The sequence below is a fragment of the Diprion similis genome, chromosome 5 (assembly GCF_021155765.1).
Source record: "Diprion similis isolate iyDipSimi1 chromosome 5, iyDipSimi1.1, whole genome shotgun sequence".
Lineage (NCBI taxonomy): Eukaryota > Metazoa > Arthropoda > Insecta > Hymenoptera > Diprionidae > Diprion > Diprion similis.
In genome coordinates, this window is record NC_060109.1 from 1,121,271 (window position 1) to 1,141,523 (window position 20,253).

The window sequence follows — 20,253 nt, forward strand, 5'->3', positions numbered from 1 at the left end:
TTGCATCATCCACCGAACATTCCTTTGACGTAAGTTGGATGTAAAAATAACACATCAATCACCAACTATCTCCAGATATGCACTCTGCAAAGATTGCCACTCTATAAATTGACGATACATTCGGAACCAAAAGTGAGTCTCGTCGACGATATTGAATGCTTTGTGATAACATAAAAGTCTGAAACAAATAAACCGCAGTGAAGACCTTACAAAAATTATCTTTGAATAAGAATCGTGCCCAAAAGTTATCAATAAATTGCTTAAGCAAAACATTGTTCAACAAATTTTCAGGGAATGTTTTTTTTTTCTTTTGTCAATTGAGATGAATTCTTCGAGTTTTCTAAGTACAAATTAGTTTTTCAAGAACTATGAAATTTTTTAAAAAATTACCGTCCTCGAAAATTTGTAAAGGCTGTATTTACAATACTATTCGTTCAATGTCTTGGAAACTTTTTGATTGTAATGTATAACGTTCCTGCGAAAACGTATAAAAAATTGACGATTTTTTCTCCATTTTGATAATCTTGAATTTTCGAAAAAGAAATTTTCAAAACTATAAGAAAATTCTTTAAGAATTCACGTGTGTTCAGAATGAGCAACGACTTTATTTCAAATGAAAAAAAAAAAAAAACCTGTCATCAGAATTTTTTCCAACAATTCATTCATAACTGTGCAGCATTATTATTATTCAGATTTAAATTTCTCATCGTCTTTGTTGTGATTGACTTTTTTCAGATTTTTATCACATCACGAAGTATTCAATAATGTCGATGATACTCACTTTTGGTACGGAATGTATAGCCAATACATCCTTAATCGAGGCAGTAAGAATCGAGTGTACTCGGAATTGAATAGTCTCTGGTTAGCTTCCTAACTTTCGGTGATAAACGTAACGTAACGACCGTTGGTGGTGCCTATTAGGCACACCGCACCTGACCTTGTTTGATTTTTGAAGGACGAACTTTTTTTGTGATCACTTTTTTTCAATTCAATTTTAATTTTTTTTTTGTGGGAGCAGGGGATGGTTCTTAAATTTTGCCTCCCAAGCGTAAGTATTTTTTTTTTCGGTATTTCTCTGCGTATGTCCTTTGAATAAATCCTCACAAAGGTAACTAATCTTAATCTCTAGCGTAAGATTATTTAAAATAGGTTTCATGGACGATTTACAAAAATGAGTCCCTCAGGCACACCGCGTCTGGCTCAAGGAATCTCCCAGTGCACCCAAAGGAGACTTTGAGGACGACCCCACCTCTTGTCTGATGCGGTTTCTCCCATTTCGGGGAATTTCCAGAAATAATGATAAACAAACAAAGACGGAGCTGATAACTCGTATCTATATCTGAACCGCGGAATGAGCGAGCGTCTCAGTATCCGATGGATTTTGTTGCGGTACGATGTACAAATCCGCGGCGATTCTCGTGCTGTTGGTTGGAACGGCGTGTGCGTTTCCACCCAAAAATATCTTGGGGAAATCGGTAGCCGAGGATGCCACCGATAAAAAGGCTCCGGAAGTGCCGCCGCAAGGATCGGAGGTCGAAAGTCAGAAGGAAGATGCCACCCGGGAGTCTGACGACGAACTGACCCCGACCATCGCGCTTTCGCGAACCGAGACGCCGTCGCCAGCATCATCCGATCGAAGCACCGAGGTGAAACCGAATTTCGAATCAGAGCTGGTAGCGTGCAGTACCCAAATTTGCAAACGATTTTCGACGTGAAATTCTGAATCGTCGTGCTTTTGATTAGTCGGAATTTCGATAGTCTGAATTCCAAAAGGGTCGAAATGATCGCGAATCATCAAGGTTTCGAATATGTAGTTCAAATCGGCGATAATACTCTAAATATCGAACGATCCTCACCGATTATGGTAGAATTGGAGAACACTTTCGGAAATAAAAAATCGCCAGCATTTCAACCGCTCTCGAAATTTACCATTTTCGAATTGCGATTCAGTGGGAAAGCTTATCAATGCCAATTTTGATCCGCATGCACTTAATAAGATTTGGATTACAGTCCCGTTGATTGGAGAAATGTCATTATTTCGTCCGCACGAAGCAAAGTTGCTACAATTTTCAAACAATCGGCAAAGGCCTTGTGCTTGAAAGTGAAAGAATTTCTCCCATTTTTCAAGTTACCAAAAAGAAAACGTGAATTCGGAACTAGAGATTATTTAATCATTGTTTTTTTGACCTAGTATAAAGATGTCCATTTCGAAAAATAGATGATTGGATTAAAGAAATGTCATGATCGAAGGACAAGAGTTCTGCAATGGACGTTTCTTGCTCACAATTTGGACTTTTGTTCATTACGCATTTGTATTGTGTAATTGATGGCGTTGCATTATTAAAATCGTTTTATTATGTCTGACAGGAAATCGAAGAGCCAAAAAAGTTGTGTGACAAGACTGCGACGGGTTGTAATTTGCTCGATGAACTTGCACCACGTCAGAAAAGAAACACTCGAACGCTCCGGTTGGATGAGACTTTAAATATTCCGCTTGACAAGCTGAGATTAATAGATATCTCGAAAATGAGGAAAGCCAATCTTCTGAGCCATAACACGGAAGTACCATATTTTCCGGGGTCCGACATGAACGAACCTCTGGAGGGTACGATGATAGTTTACGACGACTCAGATGTTAAACGAATTTACATATCGGATGTTTCACCAGTTGATATAAAAAGTGATGGTTCGATATCAATATCGCTTGGAGAAGTGAAGGTTCCCATTGACATTTCAGGGGATAATTCCGGCAGTGAGACGAGCGCCAATGAAGTGAAAAAACTTAAAGAAGAGAATCAAGTGATGAAGAAGAAATTGGAGAAGGCGGAAGAAGAGCTGGCACAGCAAACAAAGAAGTACAACGAGGAGAAAAATCGAGTAGAAGAGAACTGGAAGAAGGTATTAGAGGAGACCAAACAGAAAGAAGATCAAGAACGTAAGACGCTGCAGGAGAAGTATGAGGAAGCGATGAAGGAATTGAAGCAAGAATTACATGATCTGAAGGAAGGGTCACAACAGCAACCCAACACCTTCACGGCGGTGATACGAAAAGAAAGGAAAGAGTGCAAGAAGGCATTGGAGGATTATAAATCGACGACAGAAAAGGGACTTAAAACTCTTCAGCAGAAAAATGACGCAGAGGTCAAGGCGTTGGTAGAAGAATTAGCTGATTTGGAAGTGAAGTTTGATCAGCAGTCCAGAAATTTCACAAGAACGGTGCAGGAAGAAAAAAAAGCCTGGGAGGAGGCGTTGAAGGACAACGAAAAAGGAGAAAACCAGGAACGTGAGAAGCTGCCGGAGAAGTATGATGAAGCGATGAAGGAATTGAAGGAAGTATTACATGATTTGAAGAAAGAGTCACAAAAGCAATTCAACATCTTCACGACAATGATACAAGAAGGAAAGAAAGAGTGCGAGAAGTCATTGAAGGATTATAAAGCGACAGCAGAAAAGGGACTTAAAACTCTTCAGCAGAAAAATGACGCAGAGGTCAAGGCGTTGGTAGAAGAATTAGCTGATTTGGAAGTGAAGTTTGATCAGCAGTCTAGAAATTTCACAAGAACGGTGCAGGAAGAAAAGAAAGCCTGGGAGGAGGCGTTGAAGGACAACGAAAAAGGAGAGAAACAGAAATGTAAGACGCTGCAGGAAAAGCATGATGCAGTGGTGAAGGGATTAAAGGAAGAAATACATGATTTGGAGAAAGGGTCACAACAGCAATCCGACACCGTCACGGCGGTGATACAAAAAGAAAGGAAAGAGTGCAAGAAGGCATTGGAGGATTATAAATCGACGACAGAAAAGGGACTTAAAACTCTTCAGCAGAAAAATGACGCAGAGGTCAAGGCGTTGGTAGAAGAATTAGCTGATTTGGAAGTGAAGTTTGATCAGCAGTCCAGAAATTTCACAAGAACGGTGCAGGAAGAAAAGAAAGCCTGGGAGGAGGCGTTGAAGGACAACGAAAAAGGAGAAAACCAGGAACGTGAGAAGCTGCCGGAGAAGTATGATGAAGCGATGAAGGAATTGAAGGAAGTATTACATGATTTGAAGAAAGAGTCACAAAAGCAATTCAACATCTTCACGACAATGATACAAGAAGGAAAGAAAGAGTGCGAGAAGTCATTGAAGGGTTATAAAGCGACAGCAGAAAAGGGACTTAAAACTCTTCAGCAGAAAAATGACGTAGAGGTCAAGGCGTTGGTAGAAGAATTAGCTGATTTGGAAGTGAAGTATGATCAGCAGTCCAGAAATTTCACAACAACGGTGCAGGGAGAAAAGCAAGCTTGCGAGGAGATGTTGAAGGGCAACGAAGAAGAAGAAAACCAGGAACGTAAGAAGCTACAGGAAAAACGTGACGATGAAATAAAATCATTGAAGGCAAGCTTGACGAAGGCAGAGCAACTCTCAAACGACTTAGCGACAAAAATGAGTCTGGTATCCACGAATCGCGATATGAACCTGGAGGCAGAGAAGGAAATCTGCAACAACCAACTAACTGAACAAACGAAGCGGGCGAAGGAGGAACTCGCGGAACGGGAGGACAGGATAAAGGAGCAGGACTCCCGTATAACAACACTAGAAGAACTTTTGGAACCATGTCGCAGACTTTTGCGAAATTCGAAATCTTTTTGTGAAACCTTTCAAGACGGGGAATGATTTCCTGAATATCACTGATCGGTCGATTACGTTTGTGTCTTATCTTATAGCTCTCTAAAAAATAATGTATTGTGTAATATAAATATTACAATATTATAATGTAGACAGGTTTTTGCTGACTCAACGATACCCAGTGTTGACGGTATTTCGATTCTGCGCAGAAGGGAAAAAACAAATAAAGAAAGAACACGTATACAATAAGGAACTTGAAAGTTAATGCAAATTATGTAAAATGTCTTAGCTACACATTTAACTTTGTTTGTTTTACGGGATAAAATTTCACGTACAATGCAAATTATTCTGCGGTAGGTCAAAGTATTCACATAAATCATCTTTCACAGAACCGTTTCACCCGATTGAACCCTTAAGTGAACGCCACCAGGTCAACAATCCGGACGTACATCTCTGTGTGATTGTGTAAGATCTATGCACACACGCATTTTATTTATAAAGAAGTCATCGAATTTACGTGAATAATAGTAGTCATTCTGTACTTGCTCTTTGAAAGTCACTTGCAACGTGGCAATTGTCCACCAATTTTATTTAACTTTTGCCCTCGTTGAACCGCACGGCTTGGCCCAATGTGGTATCACTGTTTCAGGTTATATTCATCAACGATCGCATGTGAATCGTACTTTATTCACTGATGTTCATCAATTCGTCATATTTTTACTCGCATCACCAAAATCATCAAAGCTTTTACGTTGACGGAAGAATCTAAAGACAGTCCCTAAAAAAATTTTCGTGACCAGTACTCGGCCGGTAAATTGGCCTGTCTGGGCCTCGAGTCTCGAGAAGCCTCTTTGTCTTTCATTGTGTCTTCTTTATCGGCGGGAGCCGTTCAACGTGCAATCCCGTAAGGCACAAAATACTCCATCAGGGTAACCGACTTTATGGGGGCAAATAAGTATAGACGCTTCAAAGAATTCAATTTTTCTTTCATCAATCACTTGTCAAACCATTCAAAAATGTAGTCTTCAAATTTCAAGTAAAAATTCCAATTCGTTCCAAAAAAGTTATCAGCGATTAGACGTAAGCCGATAAAATCGACGCGATTCCTTAGACAACAAGGAAGCTCGAGTAGCTCAAAAAGATATGTTGCAAGCTGAGAACGAAGCATATGAAGCTGAAGACGGATTGCTATGTAATATGGTGCTGGAATCGCTGTTTAACCAGCAAGTTGGTTGAATTGATTCATTTCTCCCTTCAATTTACCTTTTCTGCTACTTTAGTTTCAAACGCGTTTTTTTCGAAAGGGCTTTTTTCGAATTTGCGTAGACTCTAGCACGAAAGGTTTTCAACTAGTCATATTGAAATTTGGTATTTAATATGTTTATATAAATACACTTTGTCTGAACTTAAATCCTTGGTAATATTGTTTGTTTAAAGTATTTTTTATTGTACTAAAACGTACGAAAAAATGGCAAAAAATCATGCTTTATGTTCGCACCCCTCTAAAAAATACTAATGTAAATTTTTTTTTTGAATTCTTGACAAATTTTACGTTTACTCTAAAATTATCAAAGTTCCACACAAACTCTGTTCATGGAGATTAGTATCAAGTGAAGATTACCGATGTCGCAGCAATACTTCTTTCCAAGTTATGTGAACTAGGCCAAGAGCCGCGTATTTTTTTTTCTGCAATCTTCTACACACCAATTTAATTGATGCAAATTAATTTTTTGACGAAAACGGACTGAAACATTCATTTTCATACAAAAAGTGGCACGTTATTTTATGCAGTGAGTCTCATGTATGAGAAAATTAATTTGCATCAATTAAACTCTGTTATCCCCTTCTTCACCTTTTCCTTCTCATTATTATTATCATTATTATTATTTTTATTACTATTCAACTAAATTAATCTAATTACGGATCCGGGAGTCCGTCACTCCGTGCATAAGGCATTTCCTCTGCCATGAAAAAAAAGAAATAACTAAATAAATTCATATTATAAATAATATACTATAAAATAAAATAATGTAATAAAAATATAATATAATAATAACATTCATTATTATTTATAATAGTAGTATTAATAATTTCTGAACATCTTATGCCGTTTTATCCGATACGAAATGTTTTCCGCTCGTAGTAACGAGCAACATTTCCACTGATAATTTACGAGGTGCAAGTTTTATCAAGCTATAGCTCTTAAAGTATACATTTCACGGAAAAAAGTGTCAGATAAGATTTATAGGAAATTTTATGTTCTACAAATTTGGTTATTGCCATTTTTCATGTATCATCAATTGTTAACTATATATTTAGCAATAAACAAATTAAGAAAGGTTAGGGGGGGGGGGGGGGTTTAAATAAAAATCTATGCATTGTACAGAAAAAATTTATAATCAAAAGTTGTAGAGAATGTTATTATCTACGAAAATGATTTCTACTATTTTTGTCGTGTGATGCACGGTTCACGAGATATTTGATAAAACGTCTTTTCCAAGATGGCGGCTAACGCGGGCACCCCCCGTGACGCAAACCTTGCATTTATATTCAGTGGACACCCCTGAACATGTTCCAACAATAAAATTTGGAATGTAGAAGATTGCATTACGAACCTTGTTTTCTTGCTCTGGCTCTTGGCCTAAACTCCAGAAAATATTTTACACGTAAATTGGATGTAAAAATAACACATCAATTACCAACGAGCTGCAGACATGCGTTTTACAAATATAGCCCGTTAAACATTAAGCGGTGACCCCTGTCCTATTGTCCAAAGAACTTTTTTACCATACATAGGAAATTCCAAGGGAAATCATTAACACACAGGCACGGGGCTGATAACTCGTATCTATATCTGAACCGCGGAATGAGCGAGCGTCTTAGTATCCGAGGGATATTGTCGTGGTACGATGTACAAATTTGCGGTGATTCTCGTGCTGCTGGCTGGAACGGCGTGTGCGTTTCCACCCAACAATATCTGGGAGGAATCGGTAGCCGAGGATGCCGTCGATGAAAAGGCTCCGGAAGTCTCGCCGCAAGGATCGGAGGTCGAAAATCAGAAGGAAGGTGCCACCCGGAAGTCTGACGACGAACTGACCCCGACCATCGCGATTTCGCGAACCAAAACGCCGTCGCCAGCATCATTCGATCGAAGCACCGAGGTGAGACCGAATTGCGAATCAGAGCTGGTAACGTGCAGTATCCAAATTTGCAGACGATTTTCGACGCGAAATTCTGAATCGCCGTGCTTTTGAATAGTCGGAATTTCGATGGTCTGAATTCCAAAAGGGTCAAAATGATTGCGAATCATCAAGGTTTCGAACATCAGTTCAAATCAGCGATAATAACCTAAATATCGAAGGTTCCTCACCGATTATGGAAAAATTGGAGAATACTTTGGGAAATAAAAAATCGTCAGCGTTTCGACCGCTCTCGAAATCGACCATTTTCGAATTTCGATTCAGTGGGAAGTTGATCAATGCCAATTTTGATCCGCATGCACTGATCAAGAATTGGACTAATTGAAAGTGAAAAAATTTTTCCCATTTTTCAAGTTACCAAAAAGAGAATAAATTTCGAGACCAAAGATTATTCTGTCAATCCGTTGACTATAAAATGAATATGTCGTCTCAAGATACCTTTATTTGAGTAAATAAACACTTTTTGGACGATTTTAAGATGTTTTGGACATATTTCGGAAATAAACATATTTTTTCAAGATTTCCGTTATTCTGGCAATGTAAGAATAATTCTCCAAAACGAAAAGCGGCAATCGACTCGTCAAAAACTTGAAGGTCAAAATTCGGAAGAGTCATCATTGCGAATGGCCGATATATCGAAATTTCAAACACGTGGAAATAAAATAACGGAAGATAAATTGTTCGGAATCTATAGTCACCGGTTGGTAGTCATTCTAATCAGCGAAACTTTCAAAAATCAAGATTTCGAAAAATTCATCTTTCGTTATTTTCTTTTCACATATTTGAAATTTCGATATATCGGCCATTTGCAATATTGGCCCATCCAAGTTTTGACCCCCCACCCGGAAAAATTTGTTCTTTCGTTATTGAAGGATAAGAGTTTCGCAATAGACGTTTCTTGCTCAAAATTTAGACTTTCTTCATTACGCATTTGTAATATGTAATTGATAACATTGCATTATTAACATCGTTTTATTATGCCCGACAGGAGAGCGAAGAGCCAAAAAAGTTGTGTGAGGAGGATGCGGCGGGCTGTGATTTGCTCGGTGAACTTGCATCGCGTCGAAAGAGAACCATCGAAACGCTTCCGTTGGATCAGCCTCTGAATATTCCGATCGAAAGCTTGGGAATAATAGATTTCTCCAACATTGAGATACCAAATTTTTCGATCGATAACGCGGAAGTATCAAATCATGTACAGATTAACTTACAAGATTTTTCGCAATTCGATATGAACAAACTTCTGGAGAATGGGATAATAGTTAACGACGGCTCACATATTGGAGAAATTAAAATAACGAATGATTCACCGGTTGAGATAAGAAGTGATGACTGGATAGCAATATCGTTTGGAGAAGTGAAGATTCCCATTGACATGCCAGGGGATAATTCCGGCAGTGAGACGAGCGCCAATGAAGTGAAAAAACTTCAAGAAGAGAATGAAGTGATGAAGAAGAAATTGGAGAAGGCGGAAGAAGACCTGGCACAGCAAACAAAGAAGTACAACGAGGAGAAAAATCGAGTAGAAGAGAACTGGAAAAAGGTATTAGAGGAGACCAAAGAGAAAGAAGATCAAGAACGTAAAACGCTGCAGGAAAAACATGACGCTGAAATAGAATCATTGAAGGCAAGCTTGACGACGGCAAACCAATTCTCAGTGAACTTAGCGGCAAAACTGAATCAGCAAACCATTAATTGCAATACCAACCTGGAGGCAGAGAAGGAACGCTGCATCAACCAACTAACCGAACGAACGACGCAGGCGGAGATAAGACGCACACAACTAGAAAACAGTTACAATGACATTATAAAGCAGAAGGAGATGGAAATACAAGAACTTATAATCGTTTGTAAACGAATTGACCCGAGGTAGAAACATGTGTAACAAACCCCTCAAGACGTGGAATGATTCTTTGAATATCACTGATCAGTCGGCTACTTTTGTTTCTTGTTACATGTATAAAAGATAATGTATTGTGTAATATAAAAATTGCAAAGTAGACAGTTTTTTCTCACTCAACGATACCCGGTATTTATAGGATTTCTATGAACAAAATTTCCCAAATTCCACCAACATCGCCAGTTCACGATCCCGGAGTACAAACGGCACTGCACAAGTTTCACTCGGCAACTTTAGATCTACTGCGACGCATTGTCACATAATCTGTACAGAAGCGAAGTCTCATTTTGTTTCGGATCGCAAACAAGTTATCCGGGAGGGGGATTCAGCAATGAACGTTACTCTACAATCCGAAATATTCCGACAATCAATCTCTCCGAACGAAGTGGGAACAATGCTCGGCAGTCTTCAAGAAAGAAACGACAAAAATTTATTTATAAAACACGTATACGATAAGGAACTTGAAAGTCGATGCAAATTATGTAAAATGGTTCAGCTACACATTCAACTCCGTTTCGTTTTACGGGATGAAATTTCACGTACAGTCGTGCGAATCATTCCGCGATATGGCAAAGTATTCACATAAATCATTTTTTACAGAACCGTATCACCTGATCGAATCCTTGAATGAACGCCACTAGCTCAACAATCCGGAAGTACATCTCCGTGTGATTGTGTAGGATCTATGCATACATGCATTTTATTAATAAAGAAGTCATCAAATTGACGTAAATAATAACGACAAGGAGACTTCGAATTTGGAATTTGACCACCACGTACAAACACGAACGCAATAACAAAAATAATTACACAGGCTGGTCAACTTTACGACACCCTGTATTAATCGAGATTCTCGCATGTTTATACTATGGAAAAACTGAAAAAAGTTATGTAAATTATATATCCGCATATTTAGAGCGTGAATGACATGCGGTGAATAAAAATTGTATTATTATAATTCAATGTAAACGTAAAAAAATTCATGTGCCACCGACATCGAAAATGAGACTTGCGTCTTCATTTCAGCATAGATGCACCGTAATAGCTATTTATGTTGCATGCCCGTCAACCGCCTGTTTTTTTGGCAAAGATAAAGGTTTTAGGACCAGCTGAAAGCGAGCCGAAAGCGAGTACTGCGAAATTATCCGAGCCAAAAAACGAATTACAGGCATGCCAGATATAATATTTTTTACGGTATGGGCATTGAAAAGCATAACGAAGAGTGAGGTTATGTCGCGATCTGTTCGACGAAGCTACTTTATTCGGCAGTTTGGGATGCGCACTTCGAACTGCGCATCAAAACTGCGGAATAAAGACTTTATTCCGCAACTTTGTTCGCTGCCGTATAAAGCGACCTTTTACGGAACGAAAACTGCCACAAAAAGTGTAATTTTCAATGCCCATGCCGTAAAAAACTACTTATTCTACTGTGCTTTTATTTTCTTCCGGGACCTTCGTGACAATTTCACAAACTGTTTGAATTTTGTGAAAAACTTGAAGTCGATTCGCATATTCGTAATTCACAAGTCCGACGTTATCGGTAGAACGTCACAACCGTAGTTAGGTCCTTGCTCTTTGGAAGTCACTTGCAACGTGGCAATTGTCCACCAATTATATTTATCTTTTGCTCTTGTTGAACCGCGCGGCTTGGCCCAAAGTGGTATCACTGTTTCAGATTATATTCATCAACGATCGCATGTAAATCGTAGCGACTTGCAGACTACGGCTGCCGCAATTCATACGACAACTGTACTTTTATTCACTGATGTTCTTTCATTCGTTATATTTTTACTCGCATTACCAAAATCATCATAGCTTTCACGTTGACGAGAGAATCTGAAGACGGTTACCCCTGAACGGATTTTCGTGACCAGTACTCGGCTGGTAAATGGGCTTCGGGTCTGGAGAACCCGTGATGACCCGTGTCGCGATACAGTGTTTTCTTTATCGGCGGGAGCCGTTCAACGTGCAATCCCGTAAGGCACAAAATACTCCATCAGGGTAACCGACTTTATGGGGGCAAATAAGTATAGACGCTTCAAAGAATTCAATTTTTTTTTCATCAATCACTTGTTAAACCATTCAAAAATGTAGTCTTCAAATTTCAAGTCAAAATTCCGATTCGTTCAAAAAAGTTACCAGCGATTAGACGTAAGCCGATAAAATCGACGCGGTTCCTTAGACAACAAGGAAGCTCGAGTAGCTCAAAAAGATATGTTGCAAGCTGAGAACGAAGCATATGAAGCTGAAGACGGATTACTATGTAATATGGTGCTGGAATCGCTGTGTAAACAGTAAGTTAGTTGAATTGATTCATTACTGCCTTTAATTTACCTTTTCTGCTACTTTAGTTTCAAACGCGTTTTTTTCGAAAGGGCTTTTTTCGAATTTGCGTAGACTCTAGCACGAAAGGTTTTCAACCGATCATATTGAAATTTGGTTTATAATTTCTTTAAATAAATACGCTCTGTTTAAACCTGGGTTCTTGGTAATATCTTTGTTTGAAGCATTTTTTTACTTTAATAAAAGGTACGAAAAAATGGCAAAAAATCATGCTTCATGTTCACACCCCGTTAAAAAATACCAATTTTTAATTTTTTTTTGAGGGAATTAGGGTTCACACAGAAGAGACACGTACAAAAAAATAATTCTTCGTGCATTCTATTTCGGATAAAAACTGCGGCCTCCAAGATGTCACGCAATCTGTTCGGTCGAATGGGGACCTCCAACGCGCTGCAGCTGGTATTTCCGTTACTTTTGATGAAAATCTTCGAAAGTTTCAAGAAGTTATTCTCAAATATATGTATAAAATGTCCTCATGATATCAATTAATTATATAAATGGAACTTTTTTTTCCAAGCCGGATTGATTTGGATAAAAATTGACCGACACATTTTTAATTTGACTGAATTTTTCACGGGTTCTATAACCAAAAAAAGAGATACGTATTTGAGGATTTTTTCTGCACTTATTTTGGGAAACAGAGGGGATCGAAATATTGACAATCTGGTTATTTTCGGCATGTAAACTCATTTTCAAAAATTCATAAATCCGGTTCTATTTGAGCTACAAAGTTTTTTTTTCATTTTATAGCTATAGGAATGAATCTTAATAGAAAAAAAAAAAAAAAACAGTTTTATTCAAAATCATAAACAAATTCACATTATCACAAGCAATTTAAATTTTTAGATCGAGTTTTAACTATATATCCATATGAATTTGTCAATAATTTTCAATGAAACTATTTTTCTTTATTAAAATTCATTTTTGTAGCTTTAGAATAAAAAAAAATAAAAACCTTCTAGTTCAAATAGAACCGAAGTTATGAATTTTTGAAAATGAATCCACAAACCGAAAATCACCAAATTCTCAAATTTTCGATCCTCTCTGCTTTCCGAAAAATAAAGAAAAAAAAAATCCTCACATACGTGCCTCTTTTTTTCGATACAAAAGTCGTAAAAAAAAAAAAAACATTCAAATCAAAGATGTCTCGCTCAGAAAGGTGTTCGGCCTGCAAAAGAAAATCCCAAATTGTTTATCTGTAAAAAAAAAACTTGACAAACTTTACGTTTACTCTAAAATTGTTAAAGTTCTACACAAACAGTGTTTCTGGAGATGGAATATCAAGTGGGGATGATTACCGATGTCGCAGCAATACTTCTTTCCAAGTTATGTGAACTACAGAAAATATTTTCCACGTAAATTGGATGTAAAAATAACACATCAATTACCAACGAGCTGCAGACATGCGTTTTACAAATATAGCCCGTTAAATATTAAGTGATGACCTTTGTCCTCTTGTCCAAAGAATTTTTTTTCCCATACACAGGAAATTCCAAAGGAAATCATTAACACACAGGCACGGGGCTGATAACTCGTATCTATATCTGAACCGCGGAATGAGCGATCGTCTCAGTATCCGAGGGATTTTGTCGTGGTACGATGTACAAATTTGCGGTGATTCTCGTGCTGCTGGCTGGAACGGCGTGTGCGTTTCCACCCAACAATATCTGGGAGGAATCGGTAGCCGAGGATGCCGTCGATGAAAAGGCTCCGGAAGTCTCGCCGCAAGGATCGGAGGTCGAAAGTCAAAAGGAAGGTGCCACCCGGAAGTCTGACGACGAACTGACCCCGATTATCGCGCTTTTACGAACCAAAACGCAGTCGCCAACATCATCCGATCGAAGCACCGAGGTAAGACCGAATTGCGAATCAGAGCTGGTAGCGTGCAGTATCCAAATTTGCAGACGATTTTCGACGCGAAATTCTGAATCGCCGTGCGTTTGAATAGTCGGAGTCCCGATAGTCTGAATTCGAAAAGGGTCAAAATGATCGCGAATCATCAAGGTTTCAAATATGCAGTTCAAATCGGCGATAATAACCTAAATGTCGAAGGATCCTCACCGATTATAGAAAGATTGGAGAACACTTTCGAAAATTAAAAATCGCCAGCATTTCAACCGCTCTCGAAATTGACCATTTTCGAATTTTGATTCAGTGGGAAAGCTGACCAATACCAATTTTGATCCGCATGCACTTAATAAGATTTGGATTACAGTCCCGTTGATTGGAGAGATGTAATTATTTTGTCCGCACGAGGCGAAAGCTGCAACAATTTTCAAACAATTAACGAAGGCCCCGTAATTGGAAGTGAAATTTTTTTTCCCGTTTTTCAAGTTACCAAAAACACAATGAAATTTCAAAACTAAAGATTATTCTGTTGATCCGTTGTTTATGAAATGAATATGTCGTCTCAAGATACCTTTATTTGAGTAAAGAAACACTTTTTGGACGATCTTAGAATGTTTTGGACATATTTCGGAACTAAACATTTTTTTTCAAGATTTCCGTTTTTCTGGCATTGTAAAAATAATTCTCCAAAACAAATAGCGGCAATCGATTTGTCAAAAACTTGGTTGGAGATCAAAATTTGGAAGAGTCATCATTGCGAATGGCCGATATATCGGAATTTCACATATGTGAAAATAAAATAATAAAAGGTAAATTGTTCGAAATCTTAAGTCATCAGCTGGTAGTCATTCTGATCAGCGACACTTTCAAGAATCAAGATTTCGAAAAATTCATCTTTCGTTATTTTATTTTCGCATTTTTGAAATTTCGATATATCGGCGATTCGTAAAGTTTTCACCCCCAATCGAAAACATTTGCTTTCTCATTATTGAAGGATGAGAGTTTCGCAATAGACGTTTCACGGTCAAAATTTGGCCTTTGTTCATTACGCATTTGTAATATGTAATTGATAACATTGCATTATTAACATCGTTTTATTATGCCCGACAGGAGAGCGAAGAGCCAAAAAAGTTGTGTGAGGAGGATGCGGCGGGCTGTGATTTGCTCGGTGAACTTGCATCGCGTCGAAAGAGAACCATCGAAACGCTTCCGTTGGATCAGCCTCTGAATATTCCGATCGAAAGCTTGGGAATAATAGATTTCTCCAACATTGAGATACCAAATTTTTCGATCGATAACGCGGAAGCATCAAATCATGTACAGATTAACTTACAAGATTTTTCGCAATTGGATATGAACAAACTTCTGGAGAATGGGATAATAGTTAACGACGGCTCACATATTGGAGAAATTAAAATAACGAATGATTCACCGGTTGAGATAAGAAGTGATGACTGGATAGCAATATCGCTTGGAGAAGTGAAGGTTCCCATTGACATGCCAGGGGATAATTCCGGCAGTGAGACGAGCGCCAATGAAGTGAAAAAACTTCAAGAAGAGAATGAAGTGATGAAGAAGAAATTGGAGAAGGCGGAAGAAGACCTGGCACAGCAAACAAAGAAGTACAACGAGGAGAAAAATCGAGTAGAGGAGAACTGGAAGAAGGTATTAGAGGAGACCAGAGAGAAAGAAGATCAAGAACGTAAGACGCTGCAGGAGAAACATGACGCTGAAATAGAATCATTGAAGGCAAGCTTGACGACGGCAAACCAATTCTCAGTGAACTTAGCGGCAAAACTGAATCAGCAAACCACTAATTGCGATAAGAACCTGAAGGCAGAGAAGGAACGCTGCAAGAACCAACACACTGGACGAACGACGCAGGCGGAGAAAAGACTCGCACAACTAGAAAACAGTTACAATGACATTATAAAGCAGAAGGAGATAGATATACAAAACCTTTTAAATAGTTGTAAACAAAGAAATAGGAGCTAAAAATATGTGTGTCAAACCCCTCAAGACGTGAAATGATCCTTTGAATATCACTGATCAATCGGCTACTTTTGTTTCTTATTACATGTATAAATGATAATGTATTGTGTAATATAAAAATTGCAAAGTAGACAGTTTTTTCTCACTCAACGATACCCGGTATTTATAGGATTTCTATGAACAAAATTTCCCAAATTCCACCAACATCGCCAGTTCACGATCCCGGAGTACAAACGGCACTGCACAAGTTTCACTCGGCAACTTTAGATCTACTGCGACGCATTGTCACATAATCTGTACAGAAGCGAAGTCTCATTTTGTTTCGGATCGCAAACAAGTTATCCGGGAGGGGGATTCAGCAATGAACGTTACTCTACAATCCGAAATATTCCGACAATCAATCTCTCCGAACGAAGTGGGAACAATGCTCGATAATCTTCAAGAAAGAAACGACAAAAATTTATTTATAAAACACGTATCCTTGGTAATATGTTTGTTTATAGAATTTTTTATTGTACTAAAAGGTACGGAAAAATGGCAACAAATCATGCTTTATGTTTACACCCCTCTAAAAAATACTGAATTAAAAATACTGAAGAAAAACCTTCCAGTTCAAATAGAACCGGAGTTATGAATTTTTGAAAATGAGTCTACAAGCCGAAAATCACCAGTTTCCTAAATTTTTGATCCTCTCTGTTTTTTTTTTAAATACAGAAAAAAAATCCTTAAATACGTGCCGCATTTTCGATCCAAAAGCCGTAAAAAAAATCATATAAATCAAAGATGTCTCGGTCAGAACGGTGTTCGGTTTGTAAAAGAAAATCCCAAATTGTTCATCTGTAAAAAAAAATTCGAGACAAATGATACGTTCACACTGAAATGGTCAAAGTTCTACACAAACAGTGTTTATTAGATTAAAGATTAAATATCAAGTGGGGATTACTGATGTCGTAGCAATACTTCTTTTCAAGTTACGTAAGCTACAGAAAATATTTTCTGCGTAAATTGGATGTAAAAATAACACATCAATTACCAACGAGCTGTAGACATGCGGTTCACAAAGATTGCTCGTTATCATTAAATGATGACCCCTGTCTTCTTGTCCGAAGAATTTTTTCCCCATACATAGGGAATTCCAAGCATAATCATCAACACACAGGCACTGACCTGATAACTCGGTTCTATATCTGAACCGCGGAATGAGCGAGCGTCTCAGTATCCGAGGGATTTTGTCGTGGTACGATGTACAAATTTGCGGTGATTCTCGTGCTGCTGGCTGGAACGGCGTGTGCGTTTCCACCCAACAATATCTGGGGGGAATCGGTAGCCGAGGATATCGTCGATAAAAAGGCTCCGGAAGTCCCGTGGCAAGGATCGGAGGTCGAAATTCAAAAGGAAGATGCCACCCGGGAGTCTGACGACGACCTGACCCCGACCATCGCGATTTCGCGAACCAAGACGCCGTCGCCAGCATCATCAGATCGAAGCACCGAGGTGAGACCGAATTTCGAATCAGAGCTGGTAGCGTGCAGTATCCAAATTTGCAGACGATTTTCGACGCGAAATTCTGATTTACCGTGCTTTTGAATAATCGGAATTTTCGATAGTTTGAATTCGAGAATGGTCAAAATGATCGCAAATCATCAAGGTTTCGAATATGCAGTTTAAATTGCCGATAATAATCTAAATATCGAACGATCCTAACCGATTATGGAAAAATTCGGGAACACTTTCAGAAATGAAAATTTTCAGTATTTCGACCGTTCTCGAAATCGACTATTTTCGAAATTCGAATCAATGCCAATTTTTATCCGCGTGAACTGAACAAGAAGTACACTATAGTTTAGGTAATTGCAGAAATGTAATGATTTGGTTCGCGTGACGCAAAAGCTTTAAAAATTTTCAATAAATTAACGGAAGTAACGCATTTAAAAGGTAAAAGTTTTTTTTAATTCTATTACTCTACGAAAAATGAAATATGAAATTCAAAACGCGATATTGTTCGGTGAGAGAAATATTTTTCTGGTTTACTATACGTAGACATTCAGTTGAGAAAATACAAATTGGATGAGAAATGTTGTTCCTCAAACGTGATTCATTATGCCCTGAAAAAATGGTGCAATTTCATCAATAATTATTGAAATTCAGATTCAAATTTTTCTTATCACGGTGTGTGAAGCATTTGCATAACAATCGCTCGTCTCAAATTGCTGATACGATTTCTTTTCGGAAGTTTCCAACGAAATATGTAAGCTCATAATAAGAATATGATGAATGAATTTTCGATACGCCTTGTTGAGTAGAGTCCAACGCAATTGATAGACTAATTCATTATTTCGTTGTCGAATGATAAAAGTTTCGGTACAGATGTTTTTTTATCTCAGTTCAAACCGTCGTTCAGTGTCAGCTTCTGATGTGCAAGCGCGTTATTATTATCGTTGAAAAAAACGTCGCAAGAAAATGAAGAGATTTTAATAAAGTTGCCAATTTTTTTTTCAAACAGGAGAATGAAGAGGCAAAAACGTTATGCGCCGAGGATGAGGCACCCTGCGATTCCCTTGATGAAGCTACGTCACGTCAGAAGAGAAATACCGAAAAGTTATCTTGGAATCAGATAACAAACTTTCCGATGGACAACGTGAAAGTTATAACAATGGACGATCTGCCGAATTTCCAGGGAATTAACATACCCGATCTTAGTAATATCGATTTCGAAAAGCTTGTGATGGGTGATGTGAAAGGTTTTGAGATCCCAAATTCGTATCAGATTCAGATACCGAATTTATCCGGGATTCAGATACCGGATTTATCCGGGATTCAGATACCAGATCTTTCGAAGCTCGGTTTACAAGATCTTCTAGATGGTCAAATAAAAATTGAGAATATTCCTGACCTCCAGGGGATTAAAATAACAGATGGTATTTTGAATGGAAGCTCTGCGGTAGGAGTAATATTCGGAAATGCCAACGATACCAATATACTGGATGGTTCGTTCTTCAATAACGCTGGAGCCGGTAACGCGAATAGCGAAGCAGTAGGAAAGCTTCAAAAAGAGGTTGAAGCGTTGACGAAAAAGTTGGAGGAGGCGGAAAAAAATCTTGCGCTCAAGGAACTTGCAATCCAAGAATCCAACAAGGAGAAAGAGAAACTGAAAGATGACTGGCAGAAGGTATTGAAGGAGAACGAAGGGAAAAAAGAAGAATGTAAGACGCTTCAGGAGAAACATGATGCAAAGGTCAAGGCCTTGACGGAAGAATTAGGTGATTTGAGAAAAAAGTCAGACGAACAGTCCAAGAATTTCACTACGATAGTAGTGGAAACAGACAACAAGTGCGAGAAGACATTGAAGGACAACGAAGAAAGAGAAAAGCAGGAACGTAAGACGCTGCAGGAAAAACATGACGCTGAAATAGAATCATTGAAGGCAAGCTTGACGGCGGCAGACCAATTCTCATCGAAATTAACGGCAGAACTGAATCGGTTAACCACTAATTCCAATACGAACCTGAAGGCAGAGGAAGAACGTTGCGACAACGAACTAACCGAACTAACGACGCTGGAGGAGAAAAAACGTGCAGACCTGGAGAACAGTTACAATGACATTATAAAGCAGAAGGAGCTGGATATACAAAACCTTTTAAATATTTGTAAACAAAAAAACCAGAACTAGAAAAATGTGTATCAAACCCCTCAAGACGTGAAATGATTCTTTGAATATCACTGATCGGTCGATTACTTTTGTTTCCTATTATGTATATCTAAGAAATAACGTTTTGTGTTAAATGAAAGTTATAATATTATAACGTAGACAGTTTTTGCTAACTAACCGATACCGGGTATTTATAGTATTTCCATATTGTCCAGAAAGAAAGAAAATAAATAAAAAAAACTTCCTTAATTCCATCAATATCGCCACTTCGCGATCTCATAGCACAAACACCACTGCACAAGTTTCACTGGATAATTTTAGATCTACTCTCTAACTGTTTGAGCCTCGCAACACGTACGACAACGCAATCAAACTGCGCGTGATGTCCGAGCGCGTCGTTCGCTGGACGCTCGCCATGTGCGAATGACGTCGATGCTCGCTTCAGTTCCCCTCCCGCTTGGGGTGCGCATGCGTGAACTGTGTGCCTCTGGTTGCCGTTTCACGCACTCTCAGGCGTAAATACGAATCTCAAACCTCGGTATCCCAACGACAAGCAAACATTCTGCGTCTTTTAGCTATGATGAACGCGTTTAGACTATCTAAAATGCACTCATACATAAACGGGGTGATTGAGGAATGGGTGTTCCACTCTGAAGGTAATTCTGGGGCTTGATTTAAGACTGTCTGAATATCGTAACTTCGTTAAATCGACAATC

At 38.5% G+C, this 20,253-nt stretch overlaps 2 protein-coding genes across 2 annotated transcripts; both read left to right on the forward strand.

Moving 5' to 3' along the window:
- The first annotated feature begins 13,647 nt into the window (after positions 1-13,647).
- On the forward strand, positions 13,648-15,891 carry LOC124406326. Its single transcript, XM_046881713.1, has 2 exons — positions 13,648-13,899; positions 15,007-15,891. The coding sequence occupies exons 1-2, from the start codon at positions 13,648-13,650 to the stop codon at positions 15,889-15,891; spliced, it is 1,137 nt and encodes a 378-aa protein (XP_046737669.1).
- Positions 15,892-17,083: 1,192 nt separating this feature from the next.
- On the forward strand, positions 17,084-19,786 carry LOC124406309. The gene is made up of 3 exons (XM_046881687.1): positions 17,084-17,382; positions 18,392-19,009; positions 19,064-19,786. The coding sequence occupies exons 1-3, from the start codon at positions 17,131-17,133 to the stop codon at positions 19,556-19,558; spliced, it is 1,365 nt and encodes a 454-aa protein (XP_046737643.1). The 5' UTR covers positions 17,084-17,130; the 3' UTR covers positions 19,559-19,786.
- Positions 19,787-20,253: the final 467 nt, after the last annotated feature.